We start from the raw sequence: 23,168 nt of genomic DNA on the forward strand, positions 1-23,168 counted from the left end.
AAGTGATTTATTTTGAAAACTTTTCAGATTAGTTTTACAGCTATATCAGAAAATGAATGATTGTTTGGTTATTTCATTTACCAAAGGTAACTGAAGCAGATATTTATGAAGTCGCTGGGAGGTGAACTATCTCCAATTCAACAGGTTAATCATTAATACTTGGAGAATTTTCTTGCCAGGCTGTATTAGGAGGAGAACATCACCAGACAGACATTTAAATTGTTTTATTTAACTAAAACAACAATGTTATATACACCTCTACCTCGATATAACGCTGTCCTTGGGAGCCAAAAAATCTTACCACGTTATAGGTGAAACCGCGTTATATCGAACTTGCTTTGATCCACCGGAGTGCGCAGCCCCGCCCCCCCCGGAGCGCTGCTTTACCGCATTATATCTGAATTCGTGTTATATCGGGTCACATTATATCGGGGTAGAGGTGTATTCTGGATTTTTTTCTTCATCAGCAAACATATAATATTTTAACAAAACAAGCATATGAGTTTTTGAATTTAGTTAAACATTCAAGTTTTCTAAATTCAGGTTGTTTTTGTTAAAATTGTTTTTAGCTAAAATAGTTAAATGAAATATTTTACAAAAAACCCACAAAAATTAAATCGACTATGTCAGCCAGGTCAACATGAGAAACTTAAAATATTGTATTCTGCAACTAACATAGGGCTTATCTACACATTCATATATTCGAGGGGCACAGACGCTTCCTCCGTTTCACAGTGGGGCAGGAACACTACCAATTTACGGTCCTCCCGTTTGGCCTGTCCACTGCCCCCAGGGTATTCAGAAAATGTATGTCGGTGGTGGCGGCCTACCTCAGGCACTGGGGGGTCCAGATCTTCCCCTATCTGGACAACTGGTTGGTCAAGGGCAGCTCCCGGTAGCAGGTGCGGGATCATGTAGCACTCCTTCTGGCCACTTGCACCACTTTGGGCCTGTTGGTAAACAACACCAAGTCCACGTTAGTCCCGGTACAACGCATAGAGTTTATTGGGGCGGTCCTGGACGCCTCGTCAGCCAGAGCCTCCCTCCCACTGGACAGGTTCGAGACCCTGAAGGGGCTCATTGATATGGTCAGAAGGTTTCCGGTGACAACAGCCAGACCGTGCCTCCAGTTCTTGGGTCACATGTCGGCGTGCACGTATGTGGTCTGTCACGCCAGACTCAGGATGAGGCCCCTCCAGCTCTGGTTGGCCTCGGAGTTCTCGCAGGCCAGGGACAGGATGGACAAAGCCAGTGATCACCTCCCTACTGTGGTGGTCCTCCCCGAGAAACATGCTCCAAGAGGTCCCATTCAGGGGCAGGGCCCCGTCGCTGAAACTGGTGTCCGACGCATCGGACGTGGGATGGGGGGCGCATGTGGGGAACGTTCAGACTCAAGGTCTGTGGTCGGCTCAGGATCTGACCCTCCATAAACATCAAGGAGCTCAGGGCGGTACGGCTGGCGTGCATGGCCTTCTGCTCGCACCTGGAGGGTCGGGTGGTCAGGGTCCTCACGGACAACATGGCCTCGATGTTCTACATCAACAGGCAAGGCGGGGCCCGATCCTCTGTCCTCTGCCACGAAACCCTCAGGTGGTGGGACTTTTGTATAGTCTACGACATCTGCCTACAGGCCTTCCATCTGCCGGGCACCCGGAACGTGCGGGTGGATCGCTTGAGCAGGGACTTCTCCTCTCAGCACGAGTGGTCTCTCCACCCAGAGGTGGTGCACAGACTTTTCCAAGTGTGGGGAACTCCCTAGGTGGACCTGTTCGCGACTCGGCAGAACTGTCGCTGTCCCCGGTTCTGCTCCGGGGGGGACTGGGCGCCATCTCTGATGCCTTCCTCCTGTCCTGGTCAAGCCAGTTTCTCTATGCCTTTTCCCTGTTCCTGCTGATCGGCAAGGTCCTGGAAAAGATAAAGATGGACAAGGCCTGGGTCCTTCTGATTACCCTGGCCTAGCCCAGGCAGCATTGGTACGGGACCCTCACGGGCCTGGCGGTCGCCCCGCCGTGGCCGCCCCGCCCGGACCTGCTGTTCCAGGACCAGGGCTGCCTGCTCCACCCCAATCTAGTGGCACTCCACCTCACGGCGTGGCTGCTCATTGGTTAGGTAGGGAGGAAAGGACGTTCTCGGAAGGGGTTCAGCACGTCCTTCTAGAAAGCAGGCGCCCCTCCACGTGCCGAGCCTACTTGGTTTTCCAGATGGGTGGACGAGTGGGGCGTTTCCCCGGTGGCCGCCCCGATCCAGCTGATTCTGGACTACCTCCTTCACCTTAGAGCCCAGGGCCTGGCGCCCTCATCAGTCAAGGTGCACCTGGTGGCCATATTGGCCTTCCATCCATCGGTGCAGGGCCACACAGTATTCTCCCATGCTATGAGTGGCCGATTCCTTAAGGGGCTGAATCGTCTCTTCCCGTATGTTAGGCCCCCAGTCCTGCAGTGGGACCTAAGCCTGGTGTTGGCCCATCTCATGGGGCCCCCGTTTGAGCCGCTAGCCACGTGCTCCTGGTCACACCTCTCGTGGAAGGTAGCCTTCCTGGTTGCGATCACATCGGCTAGGCAGGTCTGGGAACTCAGGGCCCTGACCTCCGAGCCCCCGTACACGGTGTTTCCTAAAGATAAGGTCCAGCTCCATCCACACCCCTCGTTCCTCCTGAAGGTGGTCTCCACCTATCACATGGGTCAGGACATTTTTCTGCCGGACCTCTGCCCCAAGCCCCGTGCGTCCAGTGAGGAGCGCCGCCTCCACACGCTGGATGTGCGACAGGCTCTGGCTTTTTACCTGGAGCAGACTAAGCTGTTCAGAAAGTCTTCGCAACTGTTCATCGCCTCGGCCGAGCACATGAAAGGTCGGCCGATCTCCACTCAGCGGCTCTGCAACTGGATCACCTCGTGCATCCGTACCTGTTATGACCCAGCAGGAATCCCTCTGCCACCAATTGTGAAGGCGCACTCAACTCGGGCGCAGGCCTCGTCGGCTGCCTTTTTGGCCCATGTCCCCATTCAGGACATTTGTAGGGCTGCCACATGGTCTTCAGTTCACATGTTCACCTCGCATTATGTGATTTTCTCTCAGACCAGGGAGGATGCCGGGTTCAGCAGGGCCTTTCTCCACCCCAAGAGTTTGTGAACTCCTTCCCACCTCCAACAGATATAGCTTGGAATCACCTATTGTGGAATACACATGAGCAATCACTCGAAGAAGAAAAGACAGTTACCTTTTCCGTAACTGGTGTTCTTCGAGATGTGTTGCTCATGTCTATTCCACATCCCGCCCTCCTTCCCCTCTGTCGGAGTTGTCTGGCAAGAAGGAACTGAGGGTGGGGGGAGCGCTCCCCTATAGGTACTGCTGGGGAAAAACTTCTGGCACTGGTGCACGTGGCAAGCGTGCACACCTATTGTGGAATAGACATGAGCAACGTATCGAAGAACACCAGTTACGGACAAGGTAACTGTCTTTTTCCTGTTTGTTCATAATCTGGAAAAGAAAAACAAGCTTTCCTGCTTTTTCAGGTCCCAAACGATTTCTCAATTTGGAATGAATTAGTCCAAAGGAAGAAAATATTCTTTCTACACCAGCAGAAAAAGCTACTGCTGTTAAAAGTGAGATTATCACTTCAACAGTCTCTGAATCCAAGTGCTTAAGTGACTTCCACCAGTTCACTTTAAACATCTTTAAAACATCATCAGCAAACATGTATTTCTTGAATGGTTCTTATTCCCAAAATGGGTCTCTTTTACGGCCTGCTCCCATTATAGGTTTTCCCTTCTAGTGAGAGAATAGTATGATAGATCTCAAATCAATGAAGGCTACACTCAGAAAGACCTCAAGACTTCTGGAATATGCTGCTCAAACAGTTTCACTTTTGTTTCTACTGCCTGTCCCTCTCTTCTCACATTTATCTCCGGACTTTTTCTCCTTGTCTAGATCTATTCCGCCCCCAACAATCTTCTATTATTGAACTTTTTGAAACTTTGCACTTTTAGAGAGAAGTAAGGGATTGACTCTGTGTACACAAATTTGCAGAAGGACAATAGGGTTGAGGTCTGTTATTTCTCACTTCTATATATTATTTATTTAAAAACATTTTTGCTGTTAACAACCATGTTATCTCTGGAGACACAAATCCACAGTTTGAGAACTGCAAAACTAAGCATCTCTGATGGTATCTTCTAGACTGAGCATTGAGCCCCATTGGGTAGATAGAAAGATTAACCTAAATAATCTATACAGAAGCCCATGGAAACCCATAAGATTGGGTCCCTAATGCATGAACTATTGGAACTCATTTACAAAACTTTTCTTAAACATTACATGAATATATTGTCTCATACTATAGAATTAGATTTTATAATCCCAATTCCATGATGAGATATCTTTGAGCTATAATGTATCTTAATTAAAACTATCTTTAGATAGGCTTTCCCCCCAAAAAGCATTTTATCAAAAAAATCCGATTTAAATAAAAAAAAATCTATTTTTTAAATTTTTTTAAAAAAATCATTGATTTTTATCCACCCTGGATGCAATGCTCAAGCAAGTAAAACCCCAGCAGAAATAGAGGAAAAATCATACAACTTTGTGAACCCTTCCTGAAATGTCTTGTCCAAAGGGGTTCCATGGCATGTAAGACATTGCCAGCAGAGTGCAAACTGGGAAATTGCTTTTATTTCTTTACATCAATTGATTCACAACTATCTGGCTGTCCTTGCAGCTCTTCTAGTACTGCTGTCTTCACTGTCCCTGTCCTGTTCCTTTGGTTTATTTGTTGCATTTCCTTGTTGCATCATGCTTGAAATTGGATGATTAGCCCTTTAAGGCAAGGGCTGTCTCTTGCCTTTTTATGTAACATCTAGGTTCTGATCCTGATTTAGGACCTCTGGGCCCTACTGTAATACGAATAATAAGTGAGAGCCAGGGAAATGCATCTGCTTTGGTCATGGTGGTGGGGGTGGAGGGAGGGGAGAAAAGAGGGGAGAGAACAAAGGGTTACATGTACGTTACAAACAAATTGAAAGCCCTTTTTTGGACATTGATCACATTTTATTTTATGTCAACAATGCAAAGGGCACAGGAATAGGATAAAGTGAAACAGTAACATGAGTCAGCACACTTCTAAATCTTTATAGCCTTTTTGTGTGTAAATATCTTTGCAGGTCATCTATATATCAAACTAAAATAGATAAATGTGCTACCGACTGATTCCCATCCTCCCCCTGTTTTACAAAGCACAGGGGAAACACAGGTTTCAGTGGTAGCCGTGTTAGTCTGTATCAGCAAAAAAACCGAGGGGTCCTTGTGGCACCTTAGAGACTAACAAATTTATTTGGGCATAAGCTTTTGTGGGCTAGAACCCACTTCATCAGATGTATGAAGTAAAAGATACAGGAGCAGGTATAAATACATAAAAGGATGTGGGTTGCTTTACCAAGTGTTAAGTCAGTCTAACGAGATAAATCAATTACCAGCAGGATATCAAGGGAGGAGAAATAGCTTTTGAAGTGGTAAGAGAGTGGCCCATTACAGACAGTTGACAAGAAGGTTCTGAGTAACAGTAGGGAGAAATTAGTACACCTCTACCCCGATATAACACTGTCCTCGGGAGCCAAAAAATCTTACCGCATTATAGGTGAAACCGCGTTATATCGAACTTGCTTTGATCCACCGGAGTGCGCAGCCCCGCCCCGCCCAGAGCGCTGCTTTACCGCGTTCTATCCGAATTCATGTTATATCAAGTCGCGTTATATCGGGGTAGAGGTGTATTGGGGAAATTAAGTTTAGGTTTTGTAATGATCTAACCACTCCCAGTCTTTATTCAGGCCTATTCTGATGGTATCTAGTTTGCACATTAATTCCAGTTAATTAATTCTGCAGCTTCACGTTGGAGTCTGTTTTTGAAGTTTTTTTGTTGAAGAATTGCCACTTTGAGGTCTGTTATTGAGTGACGAGAGAGATTGAAGTGTTCTTCTACTGGTTTTTGAATGTTATGATTCCTGATATCAGATTAGTGTCCATTTATTCTTTTGCATAGAGACTGTCCAGTTTGGCCAATGTACATGGCAGAGGGGCACTGCTGGCACATGATGGCATATATCACATTGATAGATGTGCAGGTGAACGAGCCCCGGATGGTGTGGCTGATGTGGTTAGGTCCTATGATGGTGTCCCTTGAATAGATATGTGGACAGAGTTGGCACCAGGGTTTGTAGCAGGGTTTGGTTCCTGGGTTGGTGTTTTTGTTGTGTGGTGTGTAGTTGCTGGTGAGTATTTGCTTCAGGTTGGGGGGCTGTCTGTAAGCGAGGACTGGCCTGTCTCCCAAGGTCTGTGAGAGTGAGGGATCATCCTTCAGGATAGGTTGTAGATCCTTGATGATGCTCTGGAGAGGTTTTAGTTGGGGCCTGTAGGTGACGGCTAGTGGCGTTCTGTTACTTTCTTTGTTGGGACTGTCTTGTAGTAGGTGACTTCTCGGTACCCTTCTGGCTCTGTCAATCTGTTTCTTCACTTCACCAGGTCGGTATTGCAGTTTTAAGAACGCTGGATAGAGATTCTGTAGGTGTTTGTCTCTGTCTGAGGGATCGGAGCAAATGCGGTTGTATCTTAGAGCTTGGCTGTAGACAATGGATCATGTGATGTGGCCTGGATGAAAGCTGTAGGCATGTAGGTAAGTATAACGGTCAGTAGGTTTCCGGTATAGGGTGGTGTTTATGTGACCATCGCTTATTAGCACTGTAGTGTCTAGGAAGTGGACCTCTTGTGTGGACTGGTCCAGGCTGAGGTTGATGGTAGGGTTGAAATCGTTGAAATCTTGGTGGAATTCCTCAAGGGCCTCTTTCCCATGAGTCCAGATGATGAAGATGTCATCAATGTAGTGCAAGTAGAGTATGGGCGTTAGGGGATGAGAGCTGAGGAAGTGTTGTTCTAAATCAGCCATAAAAATGTTAGCACACTGTGGGGCCATGCGGGTACCCATAGCAGTGCCGCTGACTTGAAGGTATAAATTGTCCCCAAATCTGAAATAGTTGTGGGTGAGGACAAAGTCACAAAGTTCAGCCACCAGGTTTGCCATGATGGTATCAAACTTAATTTCCCCAATACTAATTTCTCCCTACTGTTACTCACACCTTCCTGTCAACTGTCTGTAATGGGCCACTCTCTTACCACTTCAAAAGTTATTTCTCCTCCCTTGATATCCTGCTGGTAATTGATTTATCTCATTAGACTGACTTAACACTTGGTAAAGCAACCCCCATCCTTTCATGTATTTATACCTGCTCCTGTATCTTTTACTTCATACATCTGATGAAGTGGGTTCTAGCCCACGAAAGCTTATGCCCAAATAAATTCGTTAGTCTCTAAGGTGCCACAGGGACCCCTCATTTTTTTTAGGGGAAACACAGTTACCTTGTGCTTTGCTTATTATACATATAAGCAAAATGCCAAGGGTTTCCTCTCTGTGGATTCAAATGTATATAACCTGGTAAAAGCCTTGCTTCTTTGTAAACGTTTGTACTGCTGCTGGTACAACAGCCCATATCACCTCTGATTTGTTCAGTTTTCAAATTGGAATTTTAAATCACCTCTGTTTTACTTTTGCTTTAGGGTTCATTGGAGACATCTTAGGTCTCTACTGCCATTGGGGGTGCTCAGCCCTTGAGAGCAAAGCAAATAAATCAAGAGAGCTTTTAGGGTTCCAGTCGTAACACTGGGGTCTCTTCTTGACTTCCTCAGCATAAGCTTGCTCAGCAAATCACTGGGAAAAAAATTGGGAAATCCTATGGCTTTGCCTCTGTTGTTCCAATCCCTGCCAAATGTTGAGCCCACTTACATCAGGGCTGACATTGGCCAATGACTCTCAGGCTGTTTCTACACTACAGTCTATGTCAGCAAAACTTACATTGCTCAGGGGTGTGAATATTCCACCCCCCTCCAGCGACATAAGTTACACCGTCATAAGCGTTCATGTGCACACCATTGTGTCGGCGGGAGAGCTTCTCCTGCCAGCATAGCTTATGCTGCTCGCGGAGACGGGTTTTTTTATGCCAACGGGAGAGACCTTGCCTGTCAGCATAGAGTGTCTGCACCAGCGCAGCTGTATCGGTACAGCTGTGCCGCTGCAGTGCTGTACGTATAGACATGCCCCAAAGAACCATCGATGTCCAAATAATCTGAAAAAAGCATTTATTTCAACAGGGCGTTGGTGCCCTTGAGAGTGTAGTGTGAAAAGTTCAAGCCTTGCTAAAAGGAACATGAGGATCTCGTCTCTTCCAACTTACCCTCTTGACACCTCAAGTAATTAAACCAATAAAGGTTTTTCCCTTGATGTCTTCATTCTAAAGAGGCTGCTTTAATTTTATATTTGATAGTTTCAATAAGGAACTAACGGGAATGGAATTGTTGTATTGACAGCAAGAATGTGACTCTTCCAACTGTCACCTAAGGATTCGCTCCATAATTCATGGGAAGGGGTGTGTGGGAGTCTGAGTGGGGTGTGAGATGGGTTTCTTTTGTCTAGTTTGAAAAACTCCAGTTTGAATAAGCTTTTGGTCTTGGTGATATCTTTTCTGGAACTGCTACATTGCTACAGCCTATAGTGTGGATGCAGTTATACCAGTATAGCTCATGCCCCCTTATTCCCAGTGATACCAGTATAGCTATATTGGGGTAAGCACTTTTATTCTGGTATAACTGAGCCCACACTGGGGGAGTTGTACTGCTATATTGGTATAATTAAGCAGTACAACTTCTGTGTGTAGAGGAGCCCTTGATCACATTCCTTCAAGTGGATGGGTGAGTGGGTGGGGGTGTGTCAGAGAGAGACTCAGTGCTTCAAAGTGCTGTTGTTTACTCTTTTTTTATTCACTGAAATATACATGAAAGTAATAGAAAAGAGAAGCTTAAATCTTAGGTGATGTTGTCAGTGGGTTTCTACTCCATGTACCAGCAGCTATAGCAGTTTTTTATGTATTCAATTAAAAAAAATAATGCTATTACATTTAAAAATAATGAAACCAGGATCCTTTTGCACTGCCATTTGAAACCAATTCAAAAGCTGTCTCACTCAGGAGAAATACACAGAATATAAGCATATACTGTAACCCCAACAAGAAGGTGTCTGATTGTAACTGGCCAAAACCAATTTGGGAAGCACTTCTTTCCCTGATTAGTCCTTTCAGTAAGAGGTTTTTATTTTTTCTGGCGTTTGTATTCCTCATCACCACTCCCATGCCTTTAAATGAGGCTTTTTGTGTATGTGACGTGGTCTCAGTCCTGTAATGCTGGGAAAATAAACTCCTGAAAGTTTTGGATTGTTTGTGTCATTAGAAACACAGAACTTGAGATTGGGGTAAGGAAAGGAAAAGACCTTTTTTCCTTTCCTTCTATTCAAAGTGGGTAAGGGCAAGACTGGCTGGTGTTCATGGGATTGGGATTCTTAATTTAAATATGGAGTATTTGCCTCTCTTGGTCATTGGTGTGAATCAACCCAGGTGGTAGGGACGGACAGTTACCATTGAACTGCTGCGTGGTCTCAGTCTAGTCATAGTGGGTAGATATGTTCTTATCAATTTGACACCTTTTTGTGGAGTTTTGGCAAGAAGACCAAGAATTTGACTGGTTGGGAGAATCGGGTCAGTTCTGCACTACAGATGTTTCCCAGCATAGCTCGTCACTCATGGGTGTGATTAGTTTGTGACCTCTGACCAACACAGCTTTGTAGTGTAGATGCAGTTGTACCAAAAAACCTGCACTTTTGTTGGATTAGTTTATTTCACTGGGATTGGGGGTGCATGGAATAAGCTATATTGACAAAGGTTTTTGCTGCTGTAATCTTTGTCTACTCTAGGAGCGCCTTGCCGGTATAATATACTGGCATAGTTCTACCAGCAAAGCGCTCCTAGCATAGACCTGGCTTCACTTAGCTTTTCCCTAGCGATGGTTCCTCCTGGTCTGGGCTGAGTTCTGCTGAATAAGGCTTGCACTGCCACTGCCTCTGCTCTGCAGTACCTGTTCTGTGGTGTAAACAGATTTCAGTCTCCTAGGTTGCGAATCCAGCACTTTTCATATACCTGAAAAAATTCACTTCAAGTTACAAAGTAAAAGGAAAGAAAAAAGAGCTGTGTGGTTTATAGTTCTCCAGACCCTCTGGTTCCAATAGAAATTCCACTTCTCATATGAATGGAGGCAGGCCAGGTCTTTGATTCTGGATCAGGGTTTAGGACCAATCCCAGATTCTCTTCCTCCAAGCCTGTAGAGAATGCAGTTTTTAATCTGTTTTATCAAATAAAAAATGTCTTAGGAAGGAACTTAGGAATGCTTTTTAATTTTGTGGGTTTTTCATATAGGTAAATTGTCAATACACATCAAATGAGACTAGCCACGTTGGAAATAAGGCAGTGAATCTGTGAGGCAACAGATTGCCTTTGGATATTTTCTGTGGGAATTTCCCGATGCAGTTCATGAGAACTAGCTGATCGAAAATGTACGTCATATGATCCTGCACATAGCAGTATGCCTTGGAGCATTAATATCTGGGCATATGGGTGCAGGGAAGTGACCCCGCTTTGATGACTTAATAGAAGCTGGAAAACTATGATCTTTACTGAAAAGGTCAAAATCTTGTACTAAATCAGAATTTCCTTCCCCCGGTAGATATTCTTCAGGGATCAGGAATGTCTTCTGAGCCCACGTCTTCAGCTTCTGAGCAGTCCCCCACTTCTCCAGGGTCTCCACGTTCTCTCCGCCTGCCCGAAAACCGCAGAACAAGAGATCGCTCTCCATCTCCCATGCGAGGTTACCTTATCCCCAGTCCCCTTCCAACTCGACGGACCAGGACGTTTTCAGCGTGAGTATTGGGGGAGCAACGCGGGAGGAAGGAAGGAAGGACACCTATTGACATTTAATGTGACCTCTTTTAATAGTGTTCTATGAATTTGCACAAAACCCAAGTTTAATAGAGTTATTCAAGGTATATACTAGCTTTCCTGGTATAACTCTGCCCTTGTTGGATTCGGCTGGACGCTGCGTTTGTGGGTTGCTTGAAGCTGCCTTACAAAGTGTGTGTGTGTGGTTGTGGTTGTTTTTAATTAGTTAAGACCCTGATCCTCCAGTGCAGTCTGCCTTGTCCTGATCCTTCACCCTCCATCACCCACCCATCCAGTACAGGCCTCTGAGGATTCTACCAAGACAAGGTGGATCCAGATTGGCCGAGTGAAATAAATATTGCAGGAGTGTCTTCCCCAAAGAGGTCACAGTCTGGTCACTTTTGACTGAACGTATGACATGGGCCTGTGATAAAGAGCAAAACTGCACAATAAGGCTATGCTCCAAAGCCCGTTGAAGGCAATGGGAGTCTTTCCCTTGATTTCAATTAACTTTGGATCAGGCTCTAACTGGTCCAATAAAGGATATTACCTCACGCACCTTGTCTCTAATATTCTGGGACCAACATGAGTACAATTACACTGCATATATATAATATGAAGCTGTGTTCAGCCATTGGACCCCAGTCCTGGAATGAGGTCTTTATGGGAGCAGGGGTCTGTACAAGCAGACCTCACAGTAAAATGCTATATCACTAAGACCTCAGTCTTTCAGTTTGTCTATATTTTAAGTGCTTCTGTATCTAGTTGCCTTGGTATGTTTGTCAGCTGTGTTTTGCTGCTGTGTAATCCACCTTCTCTTGTCAGAAGTTAACATTACTGATTCATTGCAGAATTGAGATTGAGGTTATTTATATTAGCAGTTGTGTTCAGTGAGTTAAAAAAAAAAACCCACACCAGAAGAAGTGAACTTAATATGATGTTAATTACAAAATACTTCAGTTGCTCTGAACTTTTATAATGGACCATTTTATGGTTTAAAAAAACCTCATGAGGTGCTTGCCCAGTTTCATGTCTGGGCTTGATGTGACCATAAAAACCACCTCAGGGTTAGACTTTTCCTATGTCTAAATTATAGGATTTAACTATCAGTCATTAATCTCCACTCCAGCTCTTAAAGACTTATGGTGGGGGTTTTTTTTGGAGGGGGTGGGGGGCTCTTGTAATTCTCTAATCACTGTTAATTGTCAGAATCTTGCTGAATTTGGTAACCCTGAAAATTAAAACAGCTGTTAATTTTGATTGCCCTTTTTAAACAAAAGGAGCTCTAAGCCAGTTCAAAGTCCTAAACTGTATGGAAAGAAAGACTGTGGTGGCAAACATCTTGTTGCACCAGGTAGATTTTTAAAATTCGTTTCTGATGCGTGTGATCTGAAATTCTCCACTTTCCGTTGGTTCATTACAGATTTGAGGTCTTCTCCTATAAACATTGCTGGGAGGAGTGCTTTATTTCCCTGAATAGGCTGATTTGAAGTCAATGGATTACTCAGGGCAGTAAGTGTTATACCCAGTAATAAATACTTGCAGGATCAGGCCCTTAGTTCGCTTTTGGAGGTAGAAATGAAGTTATTCATGGACGCTTTTTTCAATACTTGGTATTTACGTTTTCTGTCCCATTTTCCCACTGCTGGGGCTTGTGGCTTTAAATGAGTGATTCAGGAACAGAGCAGATCTTTTAAGAGATTTTTCAATTCACTCAGATCTAAATAAACCCTCTGAAGGTGACGTACATTGTGAAAATTATGACATGTCTAAGTGGCAATACAAATGACTTACTGGGGGTTGGCCAGCTCATAATGGAATCCCGCCAGCAGCTCAGAAATGAGAGAGAATCGGCCTCAGTGTGAGCAAGGGAGAGGTCAGAAGGGCTATTGACAAACTGAAACGCTACATTCCCACCTCCCGCCAGCTTTAGATTGGATTCCACATGGTAGCAGCAGCACAACAAACAAACAAACAGTACCGCAATAGCAGGGACAAAGTGAAAGGTGGGGTGAAGAAGCGAATGCAGCCGTGAGTTGACCATGTTTCATGTCCTGCTGCTATGTAAGTGTAACTTTATCTATTCAGCCACATCAATATGCCTCAGCTTCCTCAGGGCCCCCCCGAATCCATGTTTCTCATTCTTGGCTATTACCTAACATTTCCACTATTTTTTGCACAAGGCCCGCCATTTTCTGCTACTACATTATTTATTTATCTCCACACTCTCTTTCTTACAGTCCTTTACGTAGCTGAATGCAGGACATTGGGCGTATCACTTATTCCCCAACAAGGCACAGAAAGGTTATCTGTAATGTAGGTATAACACTTGCCTATGAAGGGCACCTGAGAAGTGATGGCTGGGGTGCAAACATCTTGCACAGTCTTTTTTATTCTGTTTTTTTTAAATAACCATTCTAGAGAGTCACAGGTGGAGAAGAAAAAGAAAGAGAATGTGTCGGTATAAAGATTGGCCAGGCGATCATAACAATCACAACAAAGGAAAAAATATTACAAGTGGAGAGCACAGTCAGTGAAAATGGAGTGAAGTTCATTACAATCTTGTGGATCTGTAAGGTATTTAGACAGGTAGTTTGGCTGCCTGGGTTTACAAATAAGCATAGCTGAGAGAACAAAATGGCTAAATCACAAAATGTCATGAGCATATTTATCCCTGTTCACTGGAGTAAATTTCGTCATGATCAGTACATCCCATGCTTTATCATACCAATTGCCTATTCAGCTACAGCTATTGCAGGTCTGGGGAATGGCAGATCAGCGTTTTTGATGGGGTGGATGTTATCCGCACCAGTTAAGAGACTGATCCAAAGTCCATTGAAGTTACTGGGAGTCCTTATATTGACTTCATTGGCTCAGGCCCTGTAGCAACAGTTATATAAATATCTACATGGGAGCCTGGGACAAGACTGCTGCTCTGTATGAATACCCACTTCCAGAAAATCTGTACTCTAAAGCAATCCCAGCACATGTGTTTAAAGGTATCAGCTGCTGGACTACAGCACCAGCATAGATCTCTATTGATTTTGACCCATTTTCAAAGGCCATTGGGGTGCTAGATAAGATGTATGTAGCATACGATACTGTATGTTAAAATAGTTTGCACAGAGAGACATGTTAGTGGTGTGTAACTGAACATTTGGACTGTTGTATTCAGTGTGGATGGTATTCTCTGGCTCTGATGTGGGTGGAAGCCCACATATAACTGAATATGAACTGCTTATTTGTGTCCCTCTCCATGTGCAGGACTGTGCGGGCCTCTGAAGGCCCCATCTATAAAGGAGTCTGTAAATGCTTCTGTCGCTCCAAAGGCCACGGCTTCATTACTCCTGCGGATGGAGGGCCAGACATCTTTGTACACATTTCTGAGTAAGTCTTTCAAGTTGAAGAGCTGGTTGTTGTAACTTACAGTTGATTGGCAATGTCCTTTCCCCCTCTCTTCCCTCCCATTACTCAGGTTATAAAGGGGTCTGTGTTGTGCAACTTTAACCTCAGTGCAGAAAAATGTGCAAATATTATGGAAAGTAGTAGGCTAAGCTGGTTATTGAGCAATACTATAAAGTCATAGATTTTTAGGCCAGAAGGGACTGTGAGATCATCTAGCCTGACCTTCTGTATTTCACAGGCCTTTACATTTCACCCAGTGTGTTCTGCGTTGAGTCCAATTACTTGTTTGATTAAAAGCATATCTTCCAGAAAGACCAAGAACTCCCAATTTTCATTCACTTTTTTCCCTCTACGTTTTCTTCCCAATCAATTTCTCTCATAACGTTCCTCACCTTTGGGAAATTAGCCCTTTTGAAGCATAAAGTATCTGTATTACTGATTGGGACAGTCCTCTGTTTGCCCACAATAAATGTAATCAGATCATGATCACTGGTCCCTAGGTAATTTCCAGGCCAGTGGTTAGTTCATCGTCATTTGTCATAATGAAGTTCAAAATCAAGTTAACTTGTGTTGGGTGCAATACCTTTTTTGTTAAAAAATGATCATCTATAATTTTTAGAAACTCCAAGTGGTGTTTCCTACTGGCTTCATGAGACCTCCAACATGGAGGTCATGAGACCTCCAATTTTTAAAAAGGGCTCCAGAGGTGATCCCAGCAATTACAGGCCAATAAGCCTGACTTCAGTACCAGGCAAACAGGTTGAAACTATGTAAAGAACAGAATTGTCAGATACATAGATGAACATAATTTGTTGGGGAAGAGTCAACATGGTTTTTGTAAATGGAAATCATGCCACACCAATTTACTAGCATTCTTTGAGAGGGTGGACAAGCATGTGGACAAGGGGGATCCAGTGGATATAGTGTATTTAGATTTTCAGATAGCCTTTGACAAGGTACCACACCAAAGGCTCTTAAGCAAAGTAAGCTGTCATGGGATAAGACGGAAGGTCCTCTCATGGATTGGTAACTGCTCTCTGGATTGATTTGGTGGCCTGTAACATGCCTCCACCAGTAGCCCTCCCTGGGTTTTGTTAGTTAACAATTGCTCCATATGCATTCAAGGTCCTGTAGTTCTTAGTTATCAGTAATCCTAAAACAGGTAATAGTGTCTTTAACGTAGAGTGACCCTCTCCTCCCCATCTCTTTAACCCACTCTGTCGTTCCTGAGCAGGTTGTAACTGACGATTTTAACATTGCAATTGTGTGAATCATCCCACCAGGTTTCAGTAATACCAGTTACAGCAAATTATTTCTCATCAATGAGAATTTACCTAACGGCTGCTACTCTGAAACCTGTTCCTCTCACTTGTATCCCACACACCTAGCGTTGGTATATAAGCAACTGAAAATTTTCTTCTGTTCACATCCTTTCCATATTGGTTCAATTTGTTCAAACACATGGAATTTGAGATTGTACCGTGCCATGTTTGCCTCCTCAGCACCTCCCCTTGTGTTGATCTTTCAGTAATTCTTTGTTTAAATATGGGCACTTACGTATTCTGGCTCCACCTGACTCCTATTTCAGTGGTTCTGGTGCTGTAGAAGTTGGAGCAAATGCAGTGCTTGATAAATATTTACCACTTCGATAATGCATGTCTAGAGTTGTCGTGTGCATTATCAACCTCCCTTACTCCTGCCAGACTTGCAAACAATGCATGTGCTCTTGAAAACATATCTCTGGCTGAAGTGCTTTACTGATGGAGCTATTCACTGCACTGTCCCCAGTAGTGAGTGTCTGCAGGTTCAAGCCCCACTGATGCTGGTGGTGATGATTTATTTGTATTACAGGATTGCCTAGAGGACTCAATTGAGATCAGGGGCTCGTGCTAGGCTCAGTTTGGCTCTGCACAAGCACATTGGAAAAGATGATCCCTGCCCTGAAAAGCTTACAGTTGAAATAGAGAGGGCAGACAGAGAGTGGGAGGGAAACAGGCAGGCCATTGGCAAAGTTGGGAATTGAACATAGATCTCCTGAGTCCCAGTCTAGTGCCTTATCTACTGAATCACACTGCCTCTTGTTTATGCTTTACCAAGTAATTCCAGGATTGGCTCTTTTTCCCTGATGATCCCACTGTTACTAGTGTCCAGTTTTTCTGAATGCGTCATGGTCTGATGCAGAGTGGCTTTATGTTTTCCTTCCTTTATGTTTTATAAGCAGGTTAGCAAGTTTAACACTTCCAAGTTTTGTGGGACTAGGGCCTAACTCTTCTCTCATTGAAGTCAGTGGGAGTTTTTCCATTGATATTAATAAGAACAGGATTGGGCCTTTAGTTTAAATGTTCAGTTTCAGATCTACAATTTTAAAATAGTTGACATTTCCCTCCCTCTTATTAATATGTGCAATTACCAAAGTGCTGAAGATTCTGTATTCTTTAATTATTCTAAAGTACGGTTCAGGTAGGTGGAAATAGCTTTTGTGGTTGAAAGTGAATGGAAGTATCACTGTCTCTTACTTCTGACACCAGGCAGTGCAGAAACGATGATTTAATAACTCTTTGCTTTTCAGCATCTTGCATTGGGAATTAGAAACACTGTTCTTCATTAATGGGAATTGCTCATATCAGGAGCGTTGTATAACCCATAATGGCTCAGTAGATTCTTGTGACTCAGTTACCATTATACAGTGTCACTTTCAACATACGATCTGTGTTTATATGGGTTCACTTCTTCTCTGTGTTCTTTTCAGCCTCCGGCCACTCTCCAGTGTGATTTGACTAGGAGTGGCATGAAACTGGTTGACCAGGTTTGCAGCACAGACATTTTGGAACCAAACCTGAATGCTTTATCTGCATTCACCAACTTTAGGGGTTAGATAAAAAGGGACCCCATTGAAGTTTGCTCATCTCTACAATGGGGGAAGGTCAGTGGATATTCTAAACAGCAACTGTTAATCTGGCTGCTTCCCACCACAGATGAACATTACTTTAACTTAAAACCGGAAGCCCTGATTTTAATGTAAAGAAATGCAGTGTAATGGTTGGGATTTTGTTTTGTTTTTCCCAAGCAACTTTGGTAAGATTGTCTGATCCTCTTTTGTTTGCTCCCACCGCTGTGCGGAATAGCAAGGTTACATTTCAATGCAACTGTGTCTCATAAGCCCATCAAACTAAAAGGATCTCATCAAATTAAACCATTCTTCTGTCTGTTTTACCTACCATTGTAACAAGTAACTCCTAAATTTACTAGAGTTGAAAGAGATCAGAGGGGAAAAGTTCTCTGGTTCAGTTTGTTTTTACTTAGATAGCACATGTGTATATTCGGTTTCACTCTTTCTCCTGGTGTAGGCAGTTAGGCCCTGATCCTGCAAACTGTTCAGTTTGGGCAGAACTTTAGGCCCATGTGAAGCCCTGTAATATTGGTGCACACAGCAGGTGGGTGGTGGAATTTCCATTTGGAAGCATTTCTCAAATTATGACTCCCCGTAGTGTCTGATATGGAAACTCACTATTGCCTGATATGTAACCAGACCAAAGGCTGATCCACAAAACTGGTGGTTTCTACTTTTTCTGGCCTTCTGCATTAAGTATTGATGCCAGAAAACCAAGTACCTTTATTGAAAAGCTTCCTGGAGATTATTGGAAATGCTTTATATTATTATAGTAAAAAGTAATTAAACTAGAAAGACATTATGGCCCACCGAGTGCTGTAAGGTTTTCATGCACTTTGTCTTCGTTTAGAACTGGGCTTGAAAAATCCACTTCCCAATAGGGGTATGAATCTCTCCCTGGCAGGGTCTTCTAATCCCTTCTCTTCTCTAACCACAAGGCAGTGCTTTAAAATGAACCACTATCTCCAAGGTAACAGTGTTATTGTAGCAGCAATGATTATAGCAAATTTTCTGTCCTTTTGAATATCCTATCTCCATTGTTCTGGTTTCATAGCCAGCAATTGAATGGGGGCTAATGGTAGCTCATGCAAATGCTGGCTTCTTGTCTGTCATTGAAGCATAACAACTCATATGACTGTAATTTATTCTTCGTTCTCCATCTGTCTTTCCCAAAAAGACTGGGCGCAGTTCCTGATGGATGACAATCTGAGGGCTTTGAAGCTTTTGTGTGGTAGTCAGTAGTAGAGGAGATCACTGCAGAGCTTGCTGGTCAGCAGTTTCCCAAACCATCCTGCTGGTGCAGAACAGAATAGCCAGGGAAGTGTGTGGAAGAGTATAAGACAAGCTGCTGCGTAGTATGAGCTAGACACTGCAGCATGTGCGCTGTGGGTCCCTTGGGGCTGTGGAGTGCCCATGGTGACGGTTGCTAGTGTTCTAGTGAGCACTAGGGGGCACGCAGTGAAGGCTTGTTTATCCCCCAACCCTGTACAGTGCAAAACAGGATTTGGCCCTAAACTGGCCTGATTATAGAGGTGAGACTGGAAGCTAGCTCAGCAGAGAGCGTTACAAGTGAATGAACCAATGTCTGCTTCAGAAAACACCATTGTAGGAGCAGCTGATTTCATGGAATGGGAAAGTGATGTGCCTTGCTTCTGTGGCTTTCTGCAATTTGTTAGAACTTGGCTGCAAAGAGGAATGGCTGCATTGCAGAGACCTTCACACTGTCCTTCAGGCTGGAATGTACTGATCACAGTGTTAGTGAACCAGTTCTCAGAACTGTGCTCTGTTTGCACTCCCTACTGTACCTCTCTCTCCGCCCCTCTGCATCATACACAGCCTTGCAGAGATCTCCGGCTTGCTGTAGTTTCCTAACGTACTGGGGCATGCATTCTGAAAGAACTAGGTTCATTACATCCATAACTAAGGATGAGATGTTAGCTGGAAACAGTTTGTAAATAGGGATGCATTTCCATTTCAGGCCACACATTCATACATATGCGATCAGAAGAGATTACTGAAAGGTAAGAGTTTTACTTTGGGCCACGACATCCTGCTTTTACACCTAGATATGTCCATGTCACACTCCCGTTACATGAAAGAAATCAGACATTGCCTTTGTTACCCTTCCAGGCTCTTTGGCAGGAATATAGGGATCGTCTTTTTCAAACTCCTCTTTGACTTGCTGTCAGTTGCGTTGCAAGGCCAGCATCTTGCCTTAACACTCTTTGGGTTGTTCTTGTACCTGTGGTGTGGGGTATAAAATCATGTATTGGAGACACGAGAAATAGTAATTTTTCTCCAAAAGGTGAGTCTAGTTCTGAGCTGAGGGACAGAATTGAAAGTGAATATTCCAGCAAAAGAATCGAAGCTTCAGCACCCAGGAAAACTCGCAGTGCAATAGCTCTGAAATTGTCTTGGAATGGAGAATGTTTCTTTGCTTATTGGAATCTGCCAGTTTAGAACCTCATTGAGGTAAGCCAGGCAAATGTGACCATATCTCTTAAATGACAAAGAGCTACCAGGCTTATGCTGTGGTGTGATTCCTCTTAAAGCACCTAACCTGGCCTTGGTCTTTCTCACTGCTTTTCAAGTTTGAAGTATTTGTATTAGCAGGGGTTTCTCCAAGTGCACAGTTCATAATGTTTGATTGAGCACTCAGAACTTCTATGGAAGCAAAAAATGAGGACTCAGCAGTGAGCTGAAGTGATGCATTGTACAAAACAAGTGTGATAAATGGCTACATACTACCTGTTGCTGTGTACCAGTAATGAAATCTGTTCATGTTAAACTATGATTCCATGGAGTTGCCATCCCATTGCCATGCCATATGAACATGCCCAAAGGTGGACCAAGCATCCCTTTGGATTTGTATAGCTTGTTTTAGACTCCTCTCTCTCTCTTTCTCTCTCTCTCTCCCGTTTCTCTGCTCTGTGAAACACATAGGTGAGTCATAGGTTGGATTTTATAATTTGAATATCCCAAGTGACTTTTTGAGTGGCAAAAGGAAGCGGAGAGCAGCTCTGCACAGCCCTGCCTGTGTTACATTTTAAAAGGAGATGGTCCTGAACAATATTCCCCAGTCGGACCTCTTGTCTTCTTATCCCTCTGCCCACCTGAATCTTGGGGTTGTTGAAAATCCAGGTGTGATTGTTCTGACTTGAGTCCATTGCTAGTTCTGAAGGCAGGCTGTGGCTTTGCCTAGCCCAGGGCTGCAGTGTCTCTTCTTCCCACCCTGCCAGTCAGGTGGTTTACTTCCATTGGTATACTGAAATATATCCAAAGCAGGAGCTGTTACGGCAGGTAGAACTAGCTCCGATGGGAAGAGAGGGAACAAATCATTCAATGTTATTTGGAGGGCTATGGAAACGAGAAAATTAGTGAGCAGGATTTTCCGTAGGTTTTTCTGCCATTCATGTATTTTCCCTCCTCTCAGTTTGGTCAGGAAATTCACATAATACTAATGCAAAGTGGGCTTCCCATTGAAAACTACAACAGTATGTGCCCACAATGATGTTCATAATAATCCAACCCTAGACCCCTTGTCTGATGCACCCCAAGTAGCCAAGAGAAAAGATGAGTTTTGTGGCATGTCCTGGGGGCTGACAATTCTGTGGCTTGGTCCAAAGACAGGATAGCAACTACAGTGTCTCACATGAGCAAACAGGCAGCTACTCAGGTAGCCAGAAGCCAAAACCATGGTTAAGTACTGGTGCCATGTTCTCTGTGTGGTGCGCTGCTTAAGAATGTGGCTGCCTGGATTTCATCTTGCAGGTGGCCTCATGATGCAGCCCCACCTTGGACGTGTACATGCAGAGCTTGTTCTAAAATCTAGGCACTCATCCCGTGAAAGTTCTGTCTTTCGTGCTCATGAGTTTTCTGCTATTGGTCATCAGTTTCCTGCTTCTAGTTCAATGTCGCTGTTACAAAGGTGGGACGTAACTGGCATGGAACAGGCATTCTCTTTGGTAGCTAGGGTCAGTCTCATAGATGGCTCTGAATATCAGGACATGGACAGTGTTCACTAGAGAGCTGACACCAAGAGCTGGGAATCAGGGTGAGATATGTCTATGGAGATTGCTTCACTTGGTACCATTTGGAACTTTCCAGGGTTTGTGGCTTTGTTCAGTGGCATCAAGTGTAGGTTTCTTTGGAATTGTGGCTCGTAGAACGAAGCATTGATTATTTAGCAGGGGGCTCTGTTGTTCTTATCTAACCTTCCCCAGGTGCAGGGTCTGCTTCACAGGTGGTAGGGCAGAAATACCTCAAAAATTCCAAGGTTTCTGTTTGTGTGGTTGGCTCAGACTCCATTAAGGAAGGTGGATTGGGCAACTCTCTCTTTCTCTTCCATGGCTTCCATGGCCCCTTGTTAGGTCATCCCTTCTTTTGTTGATTGCAAGACTGGAGCTGTTTGCCTGGGACTGAAGTTGTACGAAGGCATTCAGGGTTGATAACCCAGGGTAGCTCTACTGGTCTCTCATGTCTTGCTACTCAATACAAATATTAGTGTTGTAGGATATTAAATGAGCGTTACAAAGTGTGCAAGATATATAGAACTTAGAGGCATGGAACCTAGCTATCTAGGGCAGCTCTCTGCCATGCAGGATTGTTCCTTCTGACATATTTTGACCACACTGAAAGCACTTACACTAAAAGGTTTCCCTTTGACCTTGTCTTTGTCCCTGGAGAGCTAACTAGAGCCTTACTGATACGAATAGCGACTGTGAGCCTGTAACATTCCATATTTAGACAATTTCTTAATAAGAGCCCCTCCTTTGATTCACGTGCAGACCTCCCTAAAAATAGTGCAGTATAAGATACTCACAATCATCACATTGGTATTGTGATGGGAAATGAGAGTTGCTGGATAGCATAAAACTTAATATACATGCTCTCGGTTCTACGCTGAGTCAAGGACCACATTTTCTATTTTAATATTTTTGGCTGAGATTTTCAAAGTACCCTAAAGGATTTAGATGCAGAATTCAATTTACATTTAAAATTAAAGGCAGTTCGTGTCCAAATCCCTTAAGTAGCTTTGGACAAACTCAGCCTTATTTTCAAATATTCATCAGTCCATAAGAACAAGACATCTTTGTTTTATCCTCCTAGCAGATCCTCTACTAGATTACACCTATAATCTGAATTGCATTTAATGCAAGCGTAGTCAAAAAGAAAATAGCTATCACATACTGAAACACTTTGATTCTTCTTGCTTAGTTTATCTGATCTCTTCAAGTTCACTTGATTTCCAAAACTAAGTGTATTGCCCCCTCCTGTAACTCAAAGAAGGGTTTCAAAACAACCTCTGAATTATCCCTTCATCTTAGACTCCATCACTCAGTGCGTTTTTCCACTCCCTCTCTACTGCTGATTTGTCATCTTTCCCATAGCTATATAGTTTTCTTTTTGTCACCAATGGAGAGACTAATCCAGCTCGAACATTGCTTGCTCTTTAACATCAAAACATCATTTAACCATATCACAAGGCAGGAGCAATTCTCTGTCCAGTGTTTTGCAGCCTGTTTGTGTACTATGGACACAGAAAAAAGCAACAGAGGGTCCTGTGGCACTTTTAAGACTAACAGAATGTTAGTCTTAAAGGTGCCACAGGACCCTCTGTTGCTTTTTACAGATTCAGACTAACACGGCTACCCCTCTGATATGGACACAGAGTTAACATTGCCATATCCAGCGAGACACGCAGAGAGAAGATGCAGGGGAAAGAATCTCCATTCAGTAGGAAGCCAAGCGCATCAGTGTGTGAGAAATGAAGTCTGTCTGCAGCCCTGGGCCATTCTTGCTGGTTCAAAAGGACTGTCCTGTTTTTGATCAAGAAACTTTATGTCAACAGGAAGGGGAAGATGTGAGGCAGAAAAGCATTAGAGGGAGGAAGCACTTAGAGCCTTTCTAGTGTGGAGGGAGATTTTTCTCGTAAACTTCAGTCTCCTGGCATGTCGGTTTGTATAAGTTTGGAAAAACACAACACTGATGCAGTCAACATAATGCTCAAACAT

At 43.8% G+C, this 23,168-nt stretch overlaps 1 protein-coding gene across 1 annotated transcript in view; it reads left to right on the forward strand.

The window, feature by feature from the left end:
* Window positions 1-23,168, forward strand: part of CARHSP1 (calcium regulated heat stable protein 1) — a 57,441-nt gene that overhangs the window by 29,044 nt on the left and 5,229 nt on the right. Inside the window, 2 exon segments of the mRNA XM_065412463.1 lie at window positions 10,648-10,840; window positions 14,124-14,246. Of these exon segments, the coding sequence (XP_065268535.1) occupies window positions 10,648-10,840; window positions 14,124-14,246 (316 nt within the window).

This window comes from Emys orbicularis, chromosome 10 (genome assembly GCF_028017835.1).
Source record: "Emys orbicularis isolate rEmyOrb1 chromosome 10, rEmyOrb1.hap1, whole genome shotgun sequence".
Taxonomy (NCBI): domain Eukaryota; kingdom Metazoa; phylum Chordata; order Testudines; family Emydidae; genus Emys; species Emys orbicularis.